Raw genomic sequence first — 16,651 nt, forward strand, 5'->3', positions numbered from 1 at the left:
AACAAAGTCTAGAATTGGTGTCATTGCATTGGTAAGTGTACAAAATAAGGTCATGTTTTCCTTTCACAAAGATTGAGACATCAAGTTGAAAACCCAAACTCCATCATAAATTTCCAGTTAGGTATAAAGGCATCTCCTATAAATCCCTTCACATTTTACCTGAAAGCTTTGACTTGTGCTACAGCTGATATAAATTCCTTATTTTTCAAAGTTTCAATTAAAGAATGAATGGCAGTTTCTATAGTAGTTTGTGCAGCTTTGGAAATGTCAATTTCTTCGTTTTCTGAGGCAGACTCAGCTTCTTTGAGGATACTTTCCAACTGGGCAAGTTCCTCTGACATGTTGAAGACCTAAAAGAAATAAATATACCTTAAAGGGATCAAATTTGTACATTCAGTAACAATACTGAGTACTTACTTAGCTGTGAAATTACATCTGATGATGGTAATATTTTCTCTTCAAGATTATTTTCAGTTGTTAAACTTAGGACAGTTAATATTTCAAGTTCTCTATTCAGCTGGAATAATTTCAGCTGCCAAACAGTAGTCTTTAGATACTCTTGATAAAACAACAGGTTAAATGTAATAAATGTTATCAATACCTTGTAATAAGTAAAACAATAGGTTGTTTATATTGGTCTATATTTTAACATGTGATAACATGTTATACATACTTCATCTTGGATAGTAAAAATACATTTATATTATTGTTTCGTAACATAAGGCCTGGAATTCTGGGAGGATCATGAAAAAAAATTGACAGTAATGAGATGTCTTTATATTTTAAAGGGCTATTTCTCCAAGGTATTTTATATAAGTCGGTATGTATGTTTTTTTTTTTTTAAGTAAATTTAGAAAATGCAGTGTTTTCCTTGGTGATAGTTCTGGTACCAGTGGTTGGCAAGAGGGAAAGATTCTAAAGTGAATCTGTTCATGCTATGATTTCTAATACCTGCAGTGTTCTTGATGTGTTTATTTTTGTGTGAGTTACTAGAACTATAGAAATACTACATGGACAAGATGTTAGGGGGTTTCATAATACAATTTTGTCTTTATTGTATTGACGTGCTTCACTTGATTTTTGATTACAGATGATCTATTGCTGCTATTGCAAACTTTAACGTCTCAAACCTTTTAAGATCATTGGATATCTGCTTTTAGATTTACTAACTGGTCCTAAAATAGCACATCATTTCAAAAACTGATAATACTTAACTATGGGGGGAAAAAAGACCCACTAGCCACTCTCCATAAGTGACTTTCGACCTTAGCACTCCTACAAGGAAATAAGCATGAATGTATTTTAATTTTGTACGATCAGTTACTAATGCCTACTACAACTGAATATTTACCTCTGCTTCATTTTTTATTGTGTTGACTTGGTTGATAAGTTTACAGTAGGCTTGAAACAGAAGCAGCAGTTGAAAATGCAATTTGTATAACCTTCGACAGAGCTCCAGTTCCTAGAAATAAATAACACCACGTTAAATTTAGGTGTTATTTTCCATATTTGATGAGACAACAAAGTTCCAATTAAAATTTAAAAGTAAATAATTATTTTAAATTGTTCTGAGATTTATCTTTCTGCAGTAAGCAAGTTAATATGGTATGAAGTTGATGAAACACAGATGAAAGATGCTCTGAAGACTGGGATTAAAATAAAAATTTTAAGATTATTGGTTACATAGTTCATTTTTAGTGTGATACATTTTCACATTAGACAAATAGAATTTTTAGCAGGCAATAAATAGAATGCTTTAAAATGGATTCACTAGAACTTAAAACTTTAACTTCATAATGAAAATAATTTACAAATTCATATACTCTTGCTACATTGAGATATACATCTCATTGCATTTATCAATAAGTGCTTGATAAAGCAAAAACTGGATAACCTCTCATCTAAAAAGCAAGAATAGTTTGCTTTTTAAATTAATTCCTTTTTCTAAAAAAAGAAAAACAATTTTATAATCTCACTGAAACAAGACAAATTAAAAAATGCACTTGGATTATTAAAATTAAGAAATTTAAAAGGAGATTCATTAGAGATGTGTAAAAAGGCAACTGCTGGTTGTACATATTAATTATAAAACCTCATTATCTTTGTAGGACGAAAACATTTCATGGATTAGGGCTATGCAGAACTAAAGCACACACTACTCTTAACGCAGTCCATGATAAAACATTGCTAGGTCACAAATGGCAAATGAAACCAGTTTGTCTGACATGGATAAGTAGTCTATAAATTAAGACAGGTCACTTACTGCTAGAATTTCCATTTGCTAAGCAAGAAGGTGATCGGGTCACAAAAAATACAAAGGAAGAAAAAGACCAAGAATTAGTGTAAGAAATCATTTTAACTAGGGTCACAGATGTCCCAGGCAAACTGAAGAACATTTAATTACACCCCAAAGAAAAATTTATGATGCCATTTCCAGAATAAAGTTTTTTAGACATTTCTGTAACAATCCAGGGTGTTTTTCACTCTTTGCCAAATAACAGCTAAATTACATTTAGGCTAAAGTTTATTTCTTGTGCAAAAGCTACAAAGCATAAAATCAAACTAGTGGGATGTTGGGAAGTTGGCTACTGAAAGTGGTCATCTATCTGGGTTTTTATAGCCTTTTTTTAAAAAGCTAAATGTAACAAATTTCTGTTAGGAAAGTGGAAAACTTCCAATTACAATAAGAAATGAGTTACTCCTACTTCTCAGAAGAGAACTGGCATATAATTTTATATAATAAGTATCTGCCCATGAGAATATTACCTCTGACACGGCTCCGCTGGTTCTGGCTTTGTTACCCTTTGCTGTCTACTTAAATGATTAAGTTATCATCATTAGCACTGAATCAGAAGGTAAAATATTGAGAGCAGTTGTGTGTTTTAAATTGCATTTCAAATGAAGTTTACTAAACCTCAGAAATTTAACCCAAGTAGGTTTGAATCAAACATCCAGCTTATGGAATATTTAAAAATTATTACATGAAAATATCTACAGCAACTTAGACCTGGTCTCATTAAAGGAGAAGAATTACTTCTAATTAAAACAGCAATCATCATATGTAAATATTGCTTTTGAAATATTCAGAAGTCCCTTTTGAAATCTGCTTTTCTAAATAGTTTCCTCTGAAGCACTGTTTATATAACATTTATTGCTATCAATTTAGAAGGGATTTGCTAAGCATAGGTGAACTTTAGCTCTGAACTACTTACCATAAATTACGTGGATGGTCATTCTGTGAATGTTAGTTGAGCACAATCCAATGTCAAACATTAGCATATCTAAATTTCTGAGGTTTTACTTCATATAGTTTTGCATGGAAACTATGAGTTTTAAGTATATTTTTATTTCTATTAACATAAAACTGACTCCACACACATATATCCATAGCATCCACTTTAGGATATAATGGAAAAGATATCACTGATAAAGTTTATAATGATCACAATTATAGGAAATAACAAACATAATTAATTTCTTAGTTTTGAACTACTAGATCACACAAAATGTTAACATTGTACCTTTAAAAATATTGCTTTTTAGTATGTTGAAATTTGCATATACACAATTCTTTCATTTATCTTTAATATTTATTGAATGCTTATTAGGCAAATGGCTATACTGGTATATAGGAACAGACAGTACATAATGTTGCATAAAGAGAGACCTCTCCTTTCAGGGAGCTGAATGTGAAAGGAGAGCTAAGATATAAATGGAAGGCTTAAATGTAAAGAGTTTTCACTTTTTACTCAGTAGAGAACCTCAAGCTATTTTAATTGACATAGACTTCTGAGATGGAACTCCTTGTCATCAGGTAGAAGGGATACAAGAAATACTTAGTCTAACCATCTAATTTATATATGAGAAAAGCAGTCTGTTCCTTGTTTAAGCCATAGTGGCAAAGACAGAACCAAAGGATCAAATTCTAGTCTGAGATTAATCCCTTATCTTGCCCTGTTTCTTTTTTCACACAGATGACATAATAGTTTCTTTATGACAGACCAGGATTCGGAGTCAGCCTTTCTAGGTTTGAATCTTAATCCTATTTACTTACTGATTTTAGATAAATTAGCTTCTTTGAGCCTCTATTTTAATTTGCATATATATTTTCTCCTTATTTGTTTAAAAATATTTATTGATTGCTTATTATTTATCCTTATCTCATAATGGGGATAATTATAGCATCTACTAGATGAAATTGTATGGGTAGAGATAATGAATATGAAATGCTCAGCACAATGCCTGGCAAACAGTTAACATTTAGTGAGCGTATACTGCTATTTTCTCAACATTTCAGTTTTGTAAAACTTCAAATTTTTATTACAGTACTACAGTAACTTTTATGACAGTCTGACATGGTAAAAGATTAGAATTCTGATGTCAAATGCAGAGGCTATTAATTGATTAATGCATGTTCCCCTTATAAAGTTATACTTCTATTAAAATAATTGGTAGGTCTTAATTTTATCCTCATTTAATATATGTGTTATATATGTGCACTCTTCTCTATATTACTGTTTTTTTCACTGAATTTTACTAGCAAAAACCATAACTTATCCAACCAGAATTTCATCTTTGGAAGGACTAACATGAATGTATTACTCCAGTTTGCTTTCTTGGCCAATTGATCTGTAGAATACTAATGCAGAATGAAAAAATTTTTAAAGAGGCAGACTCAACTAAAAGTCAACCTGGACTATCCAGATATTCATCGAGCTTATCTATGGAATGTTATTAAGTTTCAATCACAAGCTGGTTGTTCATTTTTATTAAAGTGAGTTTTTCATTACTAAGCCAACATTCCACTGAACCTAACATTTACAAAGACTGTTCTGATAACAAAAATGAAAAATGTTACGAATATTCTTTATTTTTAGGAAGAGCAAATAAGGACATTTGCGCATATACATTATTTACCTGATAGGAAATATAGCAAAACTAAGAATAAGAAACTTACTTGTGCATCTGTGTTTATCCTATACATGTCTTCTTTGGCACCAAATGTCCTCTTACAATTGTCTAACCACTGAAGAAATAAGTAACAGTAAAATTTTAATACAGTAATTGCATAGTACACAATGAAACTGGTACTGTAACAGCCTGTACATACAGAACAAAAATAAGTGCACTTGCATTTCTAGGATTGGTTGTAGACACAGACTTTGATCTCCACTTGAGCAGAATGAATCATTTGTATGCAACAAACCCAAGCAGAGGATGCTGTCTACGTGGCAACGTGTACACACTGGGGACAGTTTATTAATGGAAACACAATCAGCTGTCTTCTATTCTAGGGACTTGTGGTGCTCCATTTCAGTAAAGAAGACTCATTTTTGTAGATTTTACTGGAAATCTTCACAGCCTATACTTGACCTGTGTCTAATGTAAGATGGAGAAATGAAAAGTGGGCTTCCCCTCTTGTCAGTTTAATAAAGGCAACTTAGAATTAACCAGGTCTGTTTATTTATCAGAAGTGTAATTCTCAGAAGATGTGTGTCACTTTTAATTAGTGAAGCAGAAAACTAAAATCCATTTAAAATCTTGTTTTTCCTTCCTTTTTGGACAGCAATGTATGAATAAATATGTTATCTCCAAAGAGATACTGGCTGCAGAAGCCAAATGTGATTTTCCTTATCCAGGGGCTAGTCCTAAAGATGGATATTTATTTAAGGTAACTTTTCCTTAGCCACATAAAAAGAAAATAACAGTACTGTGGTTTAGTGGGGAAAAACACTGGACTCAGAATATCTAAGCTGAAGTGAAAGCTAAGAGCCTTCAAGCTAAGCACTTAGGTTTTAACAGTTTGATATTAATAATCAATTCTTTTGCCTTTCTGGCTCTTTCTTATGTGACAGACTAAACATGATAAAATTACAATATAATATATAATATTATCAAATATATAATATGAATTATATTTGAAATTATATATATGAAACTAGGACATTTTTCATTAGGACTTTGAGAAAAACCACGAGCTACATTGTTTATTCTTTGAAAATATTTCATTATTAGACATTTGAAATTCTCAGTTGTAGCTTAACGGTCTACATGCAGAGAATGAAAATTAGGTGTCTTGGTTGTTTCTAAACAGTCTCTTTGACCTTCTGTCCCTTTTATCCCAGCCCCTCAGCCTGGCTGGGCCCTTAGGCTCTGTGCTTGACAGCAAGTCAGAAGAAAAACATGTTAAGCTTCCGTAGCGAGATATAGCTGCTGGCAGCCACTGTCAAAAGCCAGTCAGCAGATTTCTCTCTCATCAGCTGACATCTGTCATGTAATTTGTACATGAATGTCTGCTCACACAAAATGTTAAGAGTCCCTATTTGGTTCATCATCATCATCACAAGTCTAGCCCAATGTGTCCAGTATGCTGATGAAAAAAATTTTAAATTGCTTATTATTACTAAATATATTTTTTTACACTGTATGCCTATGATATGGCATGGGGGGGGCACTATTCAACATAATTCTGGTTTGTATTCTGTTACAAGACAAGCCCCAAGCCTATTGTGCTGTGGCTGCACACTGGCCTGAAAAGTACCGGTCTACACCTTCCCGGTCAGTGTATTCAAAACACAATAGACAGTCTGTGTACTGAACAACCTCCAGTTCACAGGTTAATCGGCCTTCCTATCATGATGGATTTTTTTTTTTTTTTTTAAACTCAGGGCTCAAATGTTAAAAATTAACTGGAGAGGTTTGGCATCTGGGTGTGATGGAATAGCTTATATAAGGCCTGTCCTCAAAGGATGACTGTGGAAGTTGAGTAAGAACTAGTTGAAAAAGAACTAGGAAGTCAAAAGAACTGATAATAATAGTAAATATCAAACTGTCATATTTAGGGAGTTAAATAAAAGTATCAAGAGAGCCCTACTTTGATTCCAGCGTTACTCTCGGGGATTTGCTCATTCCTGTCCATGGGCTCAGAAGCTGAAGTAGTGGCCTACAGTTTCACTGGGCTGGGAAAGCAGGGCTGTCACAGGTAGTGAGGTCCTAAGGATCAAGACCCTGGAGAAGAGGGAGCTGCAGAGGAGGCCGCCCAGCAGTCCGTGTGCACTCTCCCCTTGGCGCATTCGTTCCTGTGCTTATCATGTGCAGGAGAGGCTAAGAAAGCCAGCAGTGGCATCTGGGAGGCCGAAAAGGTAAACAGCGGCTTTTTGGTCTTATGGTGCCGGGGAGACAAAAACTGTTCGCTTCCAGCCCAGAGAGGGGTCCTGATGAATACCCCAGGCTTTCACTTGTGATTCTTAGAAGCCTCAAGGAATGTACAAGAATGTATTGATACAACTAAAAAACTATTCAGTTCAGTCGCTCAGTCGTGTCCAACTCTTTGTGACCCTATGAATCGCAGCACGCCAGGCCTCCCTGTCCATCACCAACTCCCGGAGTTCACTCAAACTCACGTCCATCAAGTCGGTGATGCCATCCAGCCAAAAAACTATTAGATGGGCAAAAACTGAATAATGAAAAATAGTTGTTTGATAGAAAAGAAGAAAGGAAGCAAAGGAAGGGATAGGATAAAAAATAGTGACATGATTGCTTATGATGCTTTAAGTTTTTCTGCTCCTGCCAGTTGAAAACAGCACACTGGATTTGCCCCCAGTGAACAGAACTGCTGGCTGTGTTTTGCAGGGCCAGTCTGGAGTTAGAGATAACGTTTGCAGGCAGTATCTATAGTCTACTACATGCTCATTTCTCCCTTTGCTTGCCCATGTACACATACACATCACAGGAAAAAGATCACCAGTTCGTCACAAGTGGCAGGCTTTCTGGACCACAATATCATATGCATTGCTCAGGGAGATACTGCTTTTATATTCCTACTTGCAATGTTGACAGCAGCTATTCAGTCTCCAGACAGAAGCTTTTTATAAAGCGAATTTTCCATTGTGTTCTAAGACCCTTAGAAGGCCAGTTTCTAAAAGCTGAAGATAGGAATTAACTGGACAGGCAGCTCCAAGTTCCCCACCATTCTCAGCATAACCCTGAGGCAAGTAGTAAGAGGTCCTGTTTCCCTCTCGGCTATTCTGCCAGGTTAGCTTCTCTAGTGTCACAAGTAACTACTTTTTTTTTTTTCACATTGTAGAAAGGGACTGACCTGCTCAGCTGCTTCTTTTTTGGCATTGTAAGTATCCAGGTGTTCTTGTAGCTCCAAAACACTGAACTTTAGTGTTTCTAGCAAATCACAGGACATCAGCTGTCAAATCAGAAACACATTGATCCAGATCACCATTTCGGATCACAATCCTGAGACCAAAAACTTTGGGGTTATGGGTTAGTGAATTTTCAAGCCAAGTTAAGCCAGCGTCCCCTACTGTCCACTGTCCTGTACTAAGGACTGACCTTTCACTGAAACAGAGGAGTGCGGTGTGGTTTCAGGAATGTCAGAAAGGATAAGCATGCCTTCTAATGCTTTCAAAACCTGGCTCAGGCAAAAGTGGCATGTCCCACCAGTGTATACCTTAACAGTAATACACTTGAAGCTTTTTAAACTGTAATTCTTTAACTGTCTTAATACATAATCTACAAATGTGCTTGCAGACAAGTGGAGAAGACCAGGGAGTTCTGGGTTCTTCATGGTGGTGGTGGGGCGGGGGGGATGGGGGTGGTGAAAATGTGTCTAGCCCTCTCCTATGAGCTTTGATTCAGGAACCAGGGAAAAGTACGCATCTCTAAGCATGATTCCTTAGCCTTCCCATCCAGGACTCTATGAAAGGTGAGGGCAGGAAGAGGTCAGAATCAGAAACAGTCACAAGTCACTGCATCTAGTACATGGGAACTATATTTTGCTAGATATTTATAATCAAGTTGAAAATACGAACCTTTAAACTTTAAAATTCTGAATTACCTCTAAAAAAGACCATTACTGAGTGGTGCCATTCCAATTTACTTTTTATGATAAAGTAAGCCTCATGTAAAAACTTACTGTTTCAGCATCCACAAAGACTGTTGGGCATTCTGAACACATCATCATCACTTCCAATGAGCTTTTAAATTTGGCACCAATGCGCTGCAGACTCTCACCAAGAAAGCTGACTGCCTCATTAGTTATGTCCCCAAACTTTCTTTGAATTGACTGTGGAGAAAACATAAGAAAATGTATTTCATATGAAAGCCTTTCTTAATCTTTAAGTACAAAAGCATAATTTATAATTAGAGCAAACTTCTATTTTAAAACTATGATTGTAGTGATATATACAGAACCCTAAAAATCAATCTATAAATCCTATTTTTAGGCACTTCTTTAGGAAACATGGCTCTTCCCTGGTGGCTAAGAGGTTAAAGTGTCTGCCACTAATGCGGGAGACCTGGGTTCGATCCCTGGGTCGGGAAGATCCCCTGAAGAAGGAAATGGCAACCCACTCCAGTATTCTTGCCTGGAGAATCCCATGGACGGAGGAGCCTGGTGGGCTACAGTCCATGGAGTCGCAAAGGGTCGGACACGACTGAGCGAATTAACTAACTTAGGAAACATGATAATTTCTAAAAACGATCAAAGATTTATTGTATAGTATTCCTGAAAAAAGAAACTAATGATACATGCTATTCGTCTCCCCATTCCCAAGACTTTTTTCATTAGGAAAGAGAGAAGGAGTACATGCTAGATATTGCTGGAAATAAAGCCCTCACGTGCATGAGGAATTAGGTATTCCCAAGTTAAATTCTACCAAATGAAACTTTCAGTAAAAGTAGTTTACTCTCCTTGGATAAACATATCTAAGGAGATAAACTATCTACTTGGAGAGTTTACTCTCCTGCTGACCTGAACTGAAGTCATCAAAATGCACCAAGGGCAATATCTTCTCAAAACTCAAGAATATTCATTCACATAAAACCATCAGGGCCTAAACCATAGTGAACACGGAATGAATCAGATGCTATACCAACAATGTAATTACTATACAAATACTTGGATGTGTACCTACATGAATATGTGTAGCACCATTAGGTGTCATTATGGTTAACTTAAAACAAAGTATAAGCCACAGTCTCACGCATGGAGAAATTTGTATCTCTGGAAAGAAAAGAATATAAATAGAAAACCAAGTAGCAATGCAAAACTACATTAAGTAAATAAGTGCTCCAGTTAATAAGCACTGAAGAACTTTCAGGAGAGAAAGACGGAAGGCTGGGAAAACTTCAGTGAGATTATGTACCGAGCTGGGTCTTCTAAGATGGGCAAAATTTGCTTAGGTGGGGTGGAAAGGTGGCAGGTAGTTGGGAAAATAATGACTTAAATGTCAGCCTTGGTTTCCCTAGCTACAGGATGCCAAAAATACATTACATAGGTCTGTTTTAAGAATTACTTACTGTAAAACATTTAGCCTAGTGCCTTACATGTTAGCTCATATTACTTTCAGGGATGGAAGCAGCTTTGGTTAAAAATTTTAAGGTCCCCACACAGTAATGAAAGTGCCAATGAATTGAAAACTTTATGACAGATTGTCTTATGATAGTGACTGAAAGCTCCTTAAAGGCAGGAACCCTCCTTTATATTTCTTTGGTGTCCCTGAAGGTGTCTAGCATATTCCAGAATTTGATAAAATGTTATTTGGAAGTTTTACTCTAATTACCTTAGGGGAAGTGTCTGTACTAGTCACTGTATAATGTCATAGCAGTGCTACAATGTCAAAATGTAAATTTAAATTATCACTATCTAAGGAAAATAAAAAAACTTTAAAGGAAACTAGTGAGAATATTAAAATTTGAGATACTGATTTTAGATAAAACCCCATAACTTTATCAGATAACCGTAACATGAATTCAGAAGTCTCCAACCTTACTGACCTGAAACAGCCTAGAAAACACGTGAAAAGTAAACACTGCACAGGACCCGTCGGTGTCAGACAGCATCTGATTGACGTGGCAGCGCCAGGCTTCCTCCTCGTCATCATATGCTACTGGCTGGAAAGCGGCTATGATGGCAGAGAGAAACGGTGATGGCAGAGGTGATGTCTGCACTTCTGGAAAACCATCTTGTTCTTCTTCGTCTTGACTGTTAACACATACATAGTCATCATCATATTATCTTAAAAGAATACACTCAATTATTTAAAATACTTTAAGTCATCTAACATTATTTCTTACATATGTACACATACTGATTCAGAAAATGGGCAACCACCTAAATTTTGTGAGCAGGCGTGAATAAGCAGATTCTCATCCTGTTCTTTCTAGCATCTTGTTCTTTCCTAGCATCTTTGGATTTAGAAATCTAATTTCACACAACCACCTTAAAACAACTTAATCCTACAATGGGGCTTCCCAGGTGGCTCAGTGGGTAAAGAATCCACCTGAAATGCAGGAGATGCAGAAGACGTGGGTTCAATCCCTGGGTCAGGAAGATCCCCTGGAGGAGGGTGTAGCAACACAGTCCAATATTCTTGCTTGAAGACTCCCATGGATAGGGGAGCCTGGCGGGCTGCATTCCATGGGGTTGCAAAGAGTCAGACATGTCTGAAGTGATTGAGCAATACTTTAATATGCCAGGGCTATGGAATAATTTCAGTAACTTCTATGACTAATACAGACTAGAATGACTTCATTTTAAATGGTCAATTTCAGAGGCTTTTTATTTGAACAGGCCCAAACTGGCAATCATGATATTTTTTTTTCTGTCATGTACTTTTGTGTCAAGGGCTATATATTAAGTGCCTTACATGGGCTGTTTTCATTCAATCTTCACAGAAACTCTATGACAGTTAAGTACTATTATTATCCTGATTTTTACCAGTGAAGGACAAAAAGTTCAGTGAGGTTAAATGATGTGCTTAGGATGCTGGGTAGGAAATGACAGAGCCAGAATTTGAGGCCAGTTCTATGGGACCAAACCCAGTATTATAAAGCCATGAGGCATGCTATGTGCCTAGCAGTGTGGCAGTAACAGATCTGACTCAAAGAAATAGAAGATCTGGCCTTTTTTTTTTTTTTTTTGAGGAATCTATAATCCCCACAGTCAGATAATATATACACACAAATATAAGACAATGAAAAAAAAGGGAGGGATATATGGTATTTGGGTTGAGCATCCCATAAAGAAACGTGTGACCCTGGGTCTTGAAGAAGTGTTTGGAGTCAGACTCCATAAAGAAATGTGTCACTCAAGGTCTTAAAATTGTCTATTTCACATTACAGGCCTCCACAAGACCATTCAGAAATTGCGGAGCAATTCATATAGAAGAGAGGGATCTGAAAAGATTGGGGTGAAAAGGTCAAAAGGAAGCAGACATTTGAAGTGAAAACTTAAATTCTACCTCAGAAAGTTTAATTTTTAAGATGTCACTATGGTGATTGATTTTAAGAAAATGTATCCTGTAACCCTGAGCAGATACAGCTCTGTATTTACTAAGGATGTTCTACCTATTGTTTCATCGTTAGTACTTGGCCAAAGCCAGCTCTCCTGTCTGCAGCCGTGTAGAAAGCCAGATATCTGAGCATCATTCCTGCGTCATTCCTGCCTTCTCTGAATTTGTGTGTGATCAATGAGTGTGTGCATACGTCACAGCCAAGTCAGTGACCTGAACAACATGTGTCACCAGGATCCCTTGTTAATATCTGAGTGTACACTTTCAAGTACAGGTGAGCATTCTAGACATACTGAGAATGAAACACCTCCTTAGGTGCTGTATATGTTAAAACACTGTAATCACTTGGAGTATAAATAAAACAGCGTTCATTGTAGGAGTAAAATTCTGATATACTTGATCATTAAATATTAAATTTTATATGAGCTTCAAACTGTTGAATAGGGAAATAGATACACTGATAGATAATGCATTAAAATTAGATGCCTTTATAAAGAACATTATTTTGAGCCACAAGTATTTATAAAATTAAAAAATATAAAAACAAAACATTAGATAATAGATTATATCATAATTCTCATCACTGAAGGACTATTTTGTGTTTAAGTGACATAAGCCACCAGAATTTCCTTTAAGAACTTTATGTAATAATTGATCATTCAATTCTGTCTGGTACAGAATCCACCTGTAATGTGGGAGACCTGGGTTTGATCCCTGGGTTGGGACGATGCCCTGGAAAAGGGAAAGGCTACCCACTTCAGTATTCTGGCCTGGAGAATTCCATGGACTTTATAATCCATATGGTCACAAAGAGTCGGACATGACTGAGAAACTTTCACAATTCGTCAGCCCGTGAGTAGAAAAAAGTCCTGTGTGAGATTTCTTCATACTTCGTGGTAATTTTGAATGTATGATGCATAAACATTTAAGAAGAGCACTCTAACATTTGACAGTACTAAGAAATGATACTTCTGCCCATTATATAAGTCAAACTTTATAACTATTAGTAATAAGACTATGATTTTTGGAATATATTTCAGATTTGTTTTGGTATCACAGAAGTTCCTTCCATAATTTTGATACCTGGCTCCACCCATGGCCCAATATGGGTTTCAGCACTCGGCCACTAGGCATTCTGCCCAAATAGGTGTTTGGTGTACTTCTAAATGTAGACCAAATGTACTTCTAAATGCTCTGAGAATGGCCTATTTGTTTCTCTTTAAGAGAACGGCAGTAACAGAGAGTAAAACCATGGCAGGAACTCATTTTTACCTTTAAAATGTACACAGAAATGAAAGTCAGTTTACTGGAACAGAGGGTCGTGTTCGGGAGGGGACAGGGCAGGAGCATCACCTCATCGCCGTGTCTGTGGCGCTGTACTCTCACCTAGACAGCCCCGAGAAGTCTGCTTCCTCCTCCTCGCATCGCTCATCTAGTTCCTTCAGAGCTAAGGTGACGTCTTCTTCACAGACCGACCCGGGGTAGCTCTCAGGACCTGGAGGCTCCGGCAGGTCCGTCTCCTCTAGATCCAGAATCCCTTGACACACGAGAGAGTCCTGCTGTTCTTGAATAATATATGACCCATCATCTTCAAAGGCGGTAAGAACCTGTTCCTCCTTTAATATTGAACTTGTATCCTGAAAAACAATCGTTTTTTGTTTTTTTTTTTTTTTACAAACTTTTAAAACATTAAAAAGCAAATTTTACCAACACAGAATAAATGACTGTTGCCATCCATCTACATTTATTTTATAAGGCAGTCTTCATTTACACAGTTTGATTTTGGGAGTTTTTGGACTCTGATCACATAAAATTGTTCTTTTCTTCTTTTTTTTTTAATAGTTTCCAGTTTAAAACCCTTTGAAATTAAAGTGTATCACTGACTGCCACACAGAAGATCTTTTTTCAATAGGACTCAGCTGTTTACTTAGAAATATATCCTTTGGGGAAATATCTTCTCTCCCGCATATTCTAATTCTCCATAGGTAGAGCTTTATATTACTACTATAAATTCTCTCTTATGGAAATGTCATTTCTTTCATTATGCTAGAACTTATTCTCCAGTGAATTCTAGATATAAGAAGGGGAGGTAATTCAAAATGCTTAACCCATTGGTTCTGCAGGGCTACCTGTGAATCACAAACAGGTCTTGACCAGTCAGGACGCTGTTGAACTGAAACGACGAGGGCAGCCCGACTGGTATAACTGAGCTGAATACCTGGGATGTATGGTTTGCTTTCAGGTAATAAGATTATAATAATTTATTTAGATTTGAGTACTGAGACATCTTCACCACTGAGTTAAGAGTTCAAAAGTGCTGGAAAATTTTAGACTGTTGTACTCTTGAGAATTAAATGAACTATAAACTCACTTATCAATGAGGGAAATGATAACGGAAAGCATGTTGTGGCATTTTTTCCCCTATCCATTGTAACGTTATTGAAATAATGTTGATACATGTGCCTGGCATGGAGTAAAAGTTCAACAGGTGTTGGCTGAGTAAACGAGCTACCACTACTGAAAAATAAAAATACTTCCAGGGTGTAGATCATGACGTATCAGCACCAGTTTTAATTCACATGGACACTGGTTCAATCAGTTTGAAAATAAGCACTAACGGTCTTTCAGTTTCTTTCAGGACTTAGACCTAAGGTTACTATTGAGTCAAACAGCAGTTGCTCACCTCTTTGTCACAGATGAAAATAGAATTTTCCCTTCCAAATTATGAAAAGTAAGTGAAATCCAGTGCCCCTGATCTTAGACCAGCCTGGGCCTTAGTTTTGTTATTTAGTCACCCAGTCGTGTCTGACTCTTTTTCGACCCCATAGACGGTGGCCCTCTAGGCCTCTCTGTCCATGGGATTCTTCAGGCTACTGGAGTGGGTTGCCGTTTCCTCCTCCAGGGGATCTTCCTGACCCAGGGATTGAACCCATCTCTTCGCATCTCCTGTATTACAGGTGGATTCTTTACCATTGAGCCACTAGGGAAGGCCGGGTCTTAATTTACTCACCTGTAAATTCATGTATAACATGAAGGATTCTGGGCTGAGTGTTCTGGGATAAATTAATAACTAACTACAATTAGTATGCAAACTAACATGGGGCTAATTATGCAAACCACAATAATATACAGTAGAGTATGGTAAGTGTAAGGTATGACAAAGATGGGGTAGCAATAGTGCAATGAATGTTTCTGTCCCCTCAAAATTCATATGCAGAAACCCTAACCCCAATCCCCTCAAAACTCATATGCAGAAACCCTAAGCTCCAATCCCCTCAAAATTCATATGCAGAAACCCTAAGCCCCAGTGGGGTGGTATCAGAAGTGGGGACCTTGGGAGGTGATTAGGTCATGAGGGTAGAACTCTCATGAATGAGATCAGGCCCTTAAAAGAAGAGGATAAAGAGCTATTTTGTTCTTTCCCACCATGTCAGAACAAAGCAAGAAGAGCTCCCAGGAAGAGAGCCTGCACCAGACAGCAGTTGGCTGGCACCTTGATCTTGGAGTTTCTGGCCTCCAGAACTGTGGGAAATGCATTTCTATTGTTGATAAGCCCCTCCCACCCCAGGTGATGGTATTTTTGTTACAGCAGCCAAAGCTAAGACAGATGGGAAAAGGACCTGCATGAAGTGTACTAAGGAAACACCTGGTCTGGAATAGTTATGCAGAGAAAGTACAAACTCTGAGTCTTCACAGGATGGTACTTTATAAATAATATGGTCTAATCATTCCTTATTTGCTGCAATAGTTTATATTCAATACACTCTATTTAAGGTTTCCATCTGAATTTTTTTCTTAAAGATTTGGCCATTAAACTAAGAATTAGTTACTTGGAAAGATACTGTAATAGTGCCAGAGACACTGCTACACCTAGAATTTTTATTTGTATTAATTTTTCGTTGGGCATCAGTTTGAACATATCATACTGAAATGATGCACCAAATTTCTTGGTTTAATGCCATTACTTTTCATTAGTGCATACCTGTATTTTATTGTTATTTGTTCTTGAATCATAATTTGAAAATACATGTTTCATCTAAAATTATAATGTATGCTGAAATTCTCTAGTAACTCCTAGGTTTCATGAAGAGAGAACTTTTTGGCTAATGGAATGAATTCCACTATTATATGTAAATGCTGAGAATCAAATTTTCTTGAACATTACCTTATTGCACAGTGACTCCTTCTCTGTCTCTCTGCCCCACACACACAAACACACTTTCAAAGTTTCATTTTGTATAAGGAATAATTTCTGGCATGCATGAATTGGTATCTAAACTACTATAAATACTAGAAGAAATCCCTCTGTGGAGGTTCTTCTGATAAACACAAGGATATAATCCCTT

General features: G+C 36.7%; 1 protein-coding gene across 11 annotated transcripts in view; it reads right to left on the reverse strand.

The window, feature by feature from the left end:
- Positions 1 to 16,651, reverse strand: part of FRYL (FRY like transcription coactivator) — a 260,551-nt gene that overhangs the window by 2,686 nt on the left and 241,214 nt on the right. For 7 of the 11 annotated variants that reach the window (XR_011257764.1, XM_069594061.1, XM_069594058.1 and 4 more), the window contains 8 exons: positions 13,692 to 13,942; positions 10,789 to 10,996; positions 8,927 to 9,076; positions 8,099 to 8,197; positions 4,958 to 5,026; positions 2,264 to 2,281; positions 1,352 to 1,462; positions 160 to 350 (listed from right to left, as the gene is read on the reverse strand). Coding sequence is in view for 9 of the 11 variants with exons in the window: in XM_069594061.1 (XP_069450162.1) it covers positions 160 to 350; positions 1,352 to 1,462; positions 2,264 to 2,281; positions 4,958 to 5,026; positions 8,099 to 8,197; positions 8,927 to 9,076; positions 10,789 to 10,996; positions 13,692 to 13,942 (1,097 nt within the window). In the remaining 2 variants the exon portion in view is untranslated. The remainder of the gene's footprint in view (positions 1 to 159; positions 351 to 1,351; positions 1,463 to 2,263; positions 2,282 to 4,957; positions 5,027 to 8,098; positions 8,198 to 8,926; positions 9,077 to 10,788; positions 10,997 to 13,691; positions 13,943 to 16,651) is intronic. The other 4 variants (XR_011257763.1, XM_069594063.1, XM_069594060.1 and 1 more) reach the window with 1 other exon arrangement.

The sequence above is a fragment of the Ovis canadensis genome, chromosome 6 (assembly GCF_042477335.2).
Source record: "Ovis canadensis isolate MfBH-ARS-UI-01 breed Bighorn chromosome 6, ARS-UI_OviCan_v2, whole genome shotgun sequence".
NCBI classification, from domain to species: domain Eukaryota; kingdom Metazoa; phylum Chordata; class Mammalia; order Artiodactyla; family Bovidae; genus Ovis; species Ovis canadensis.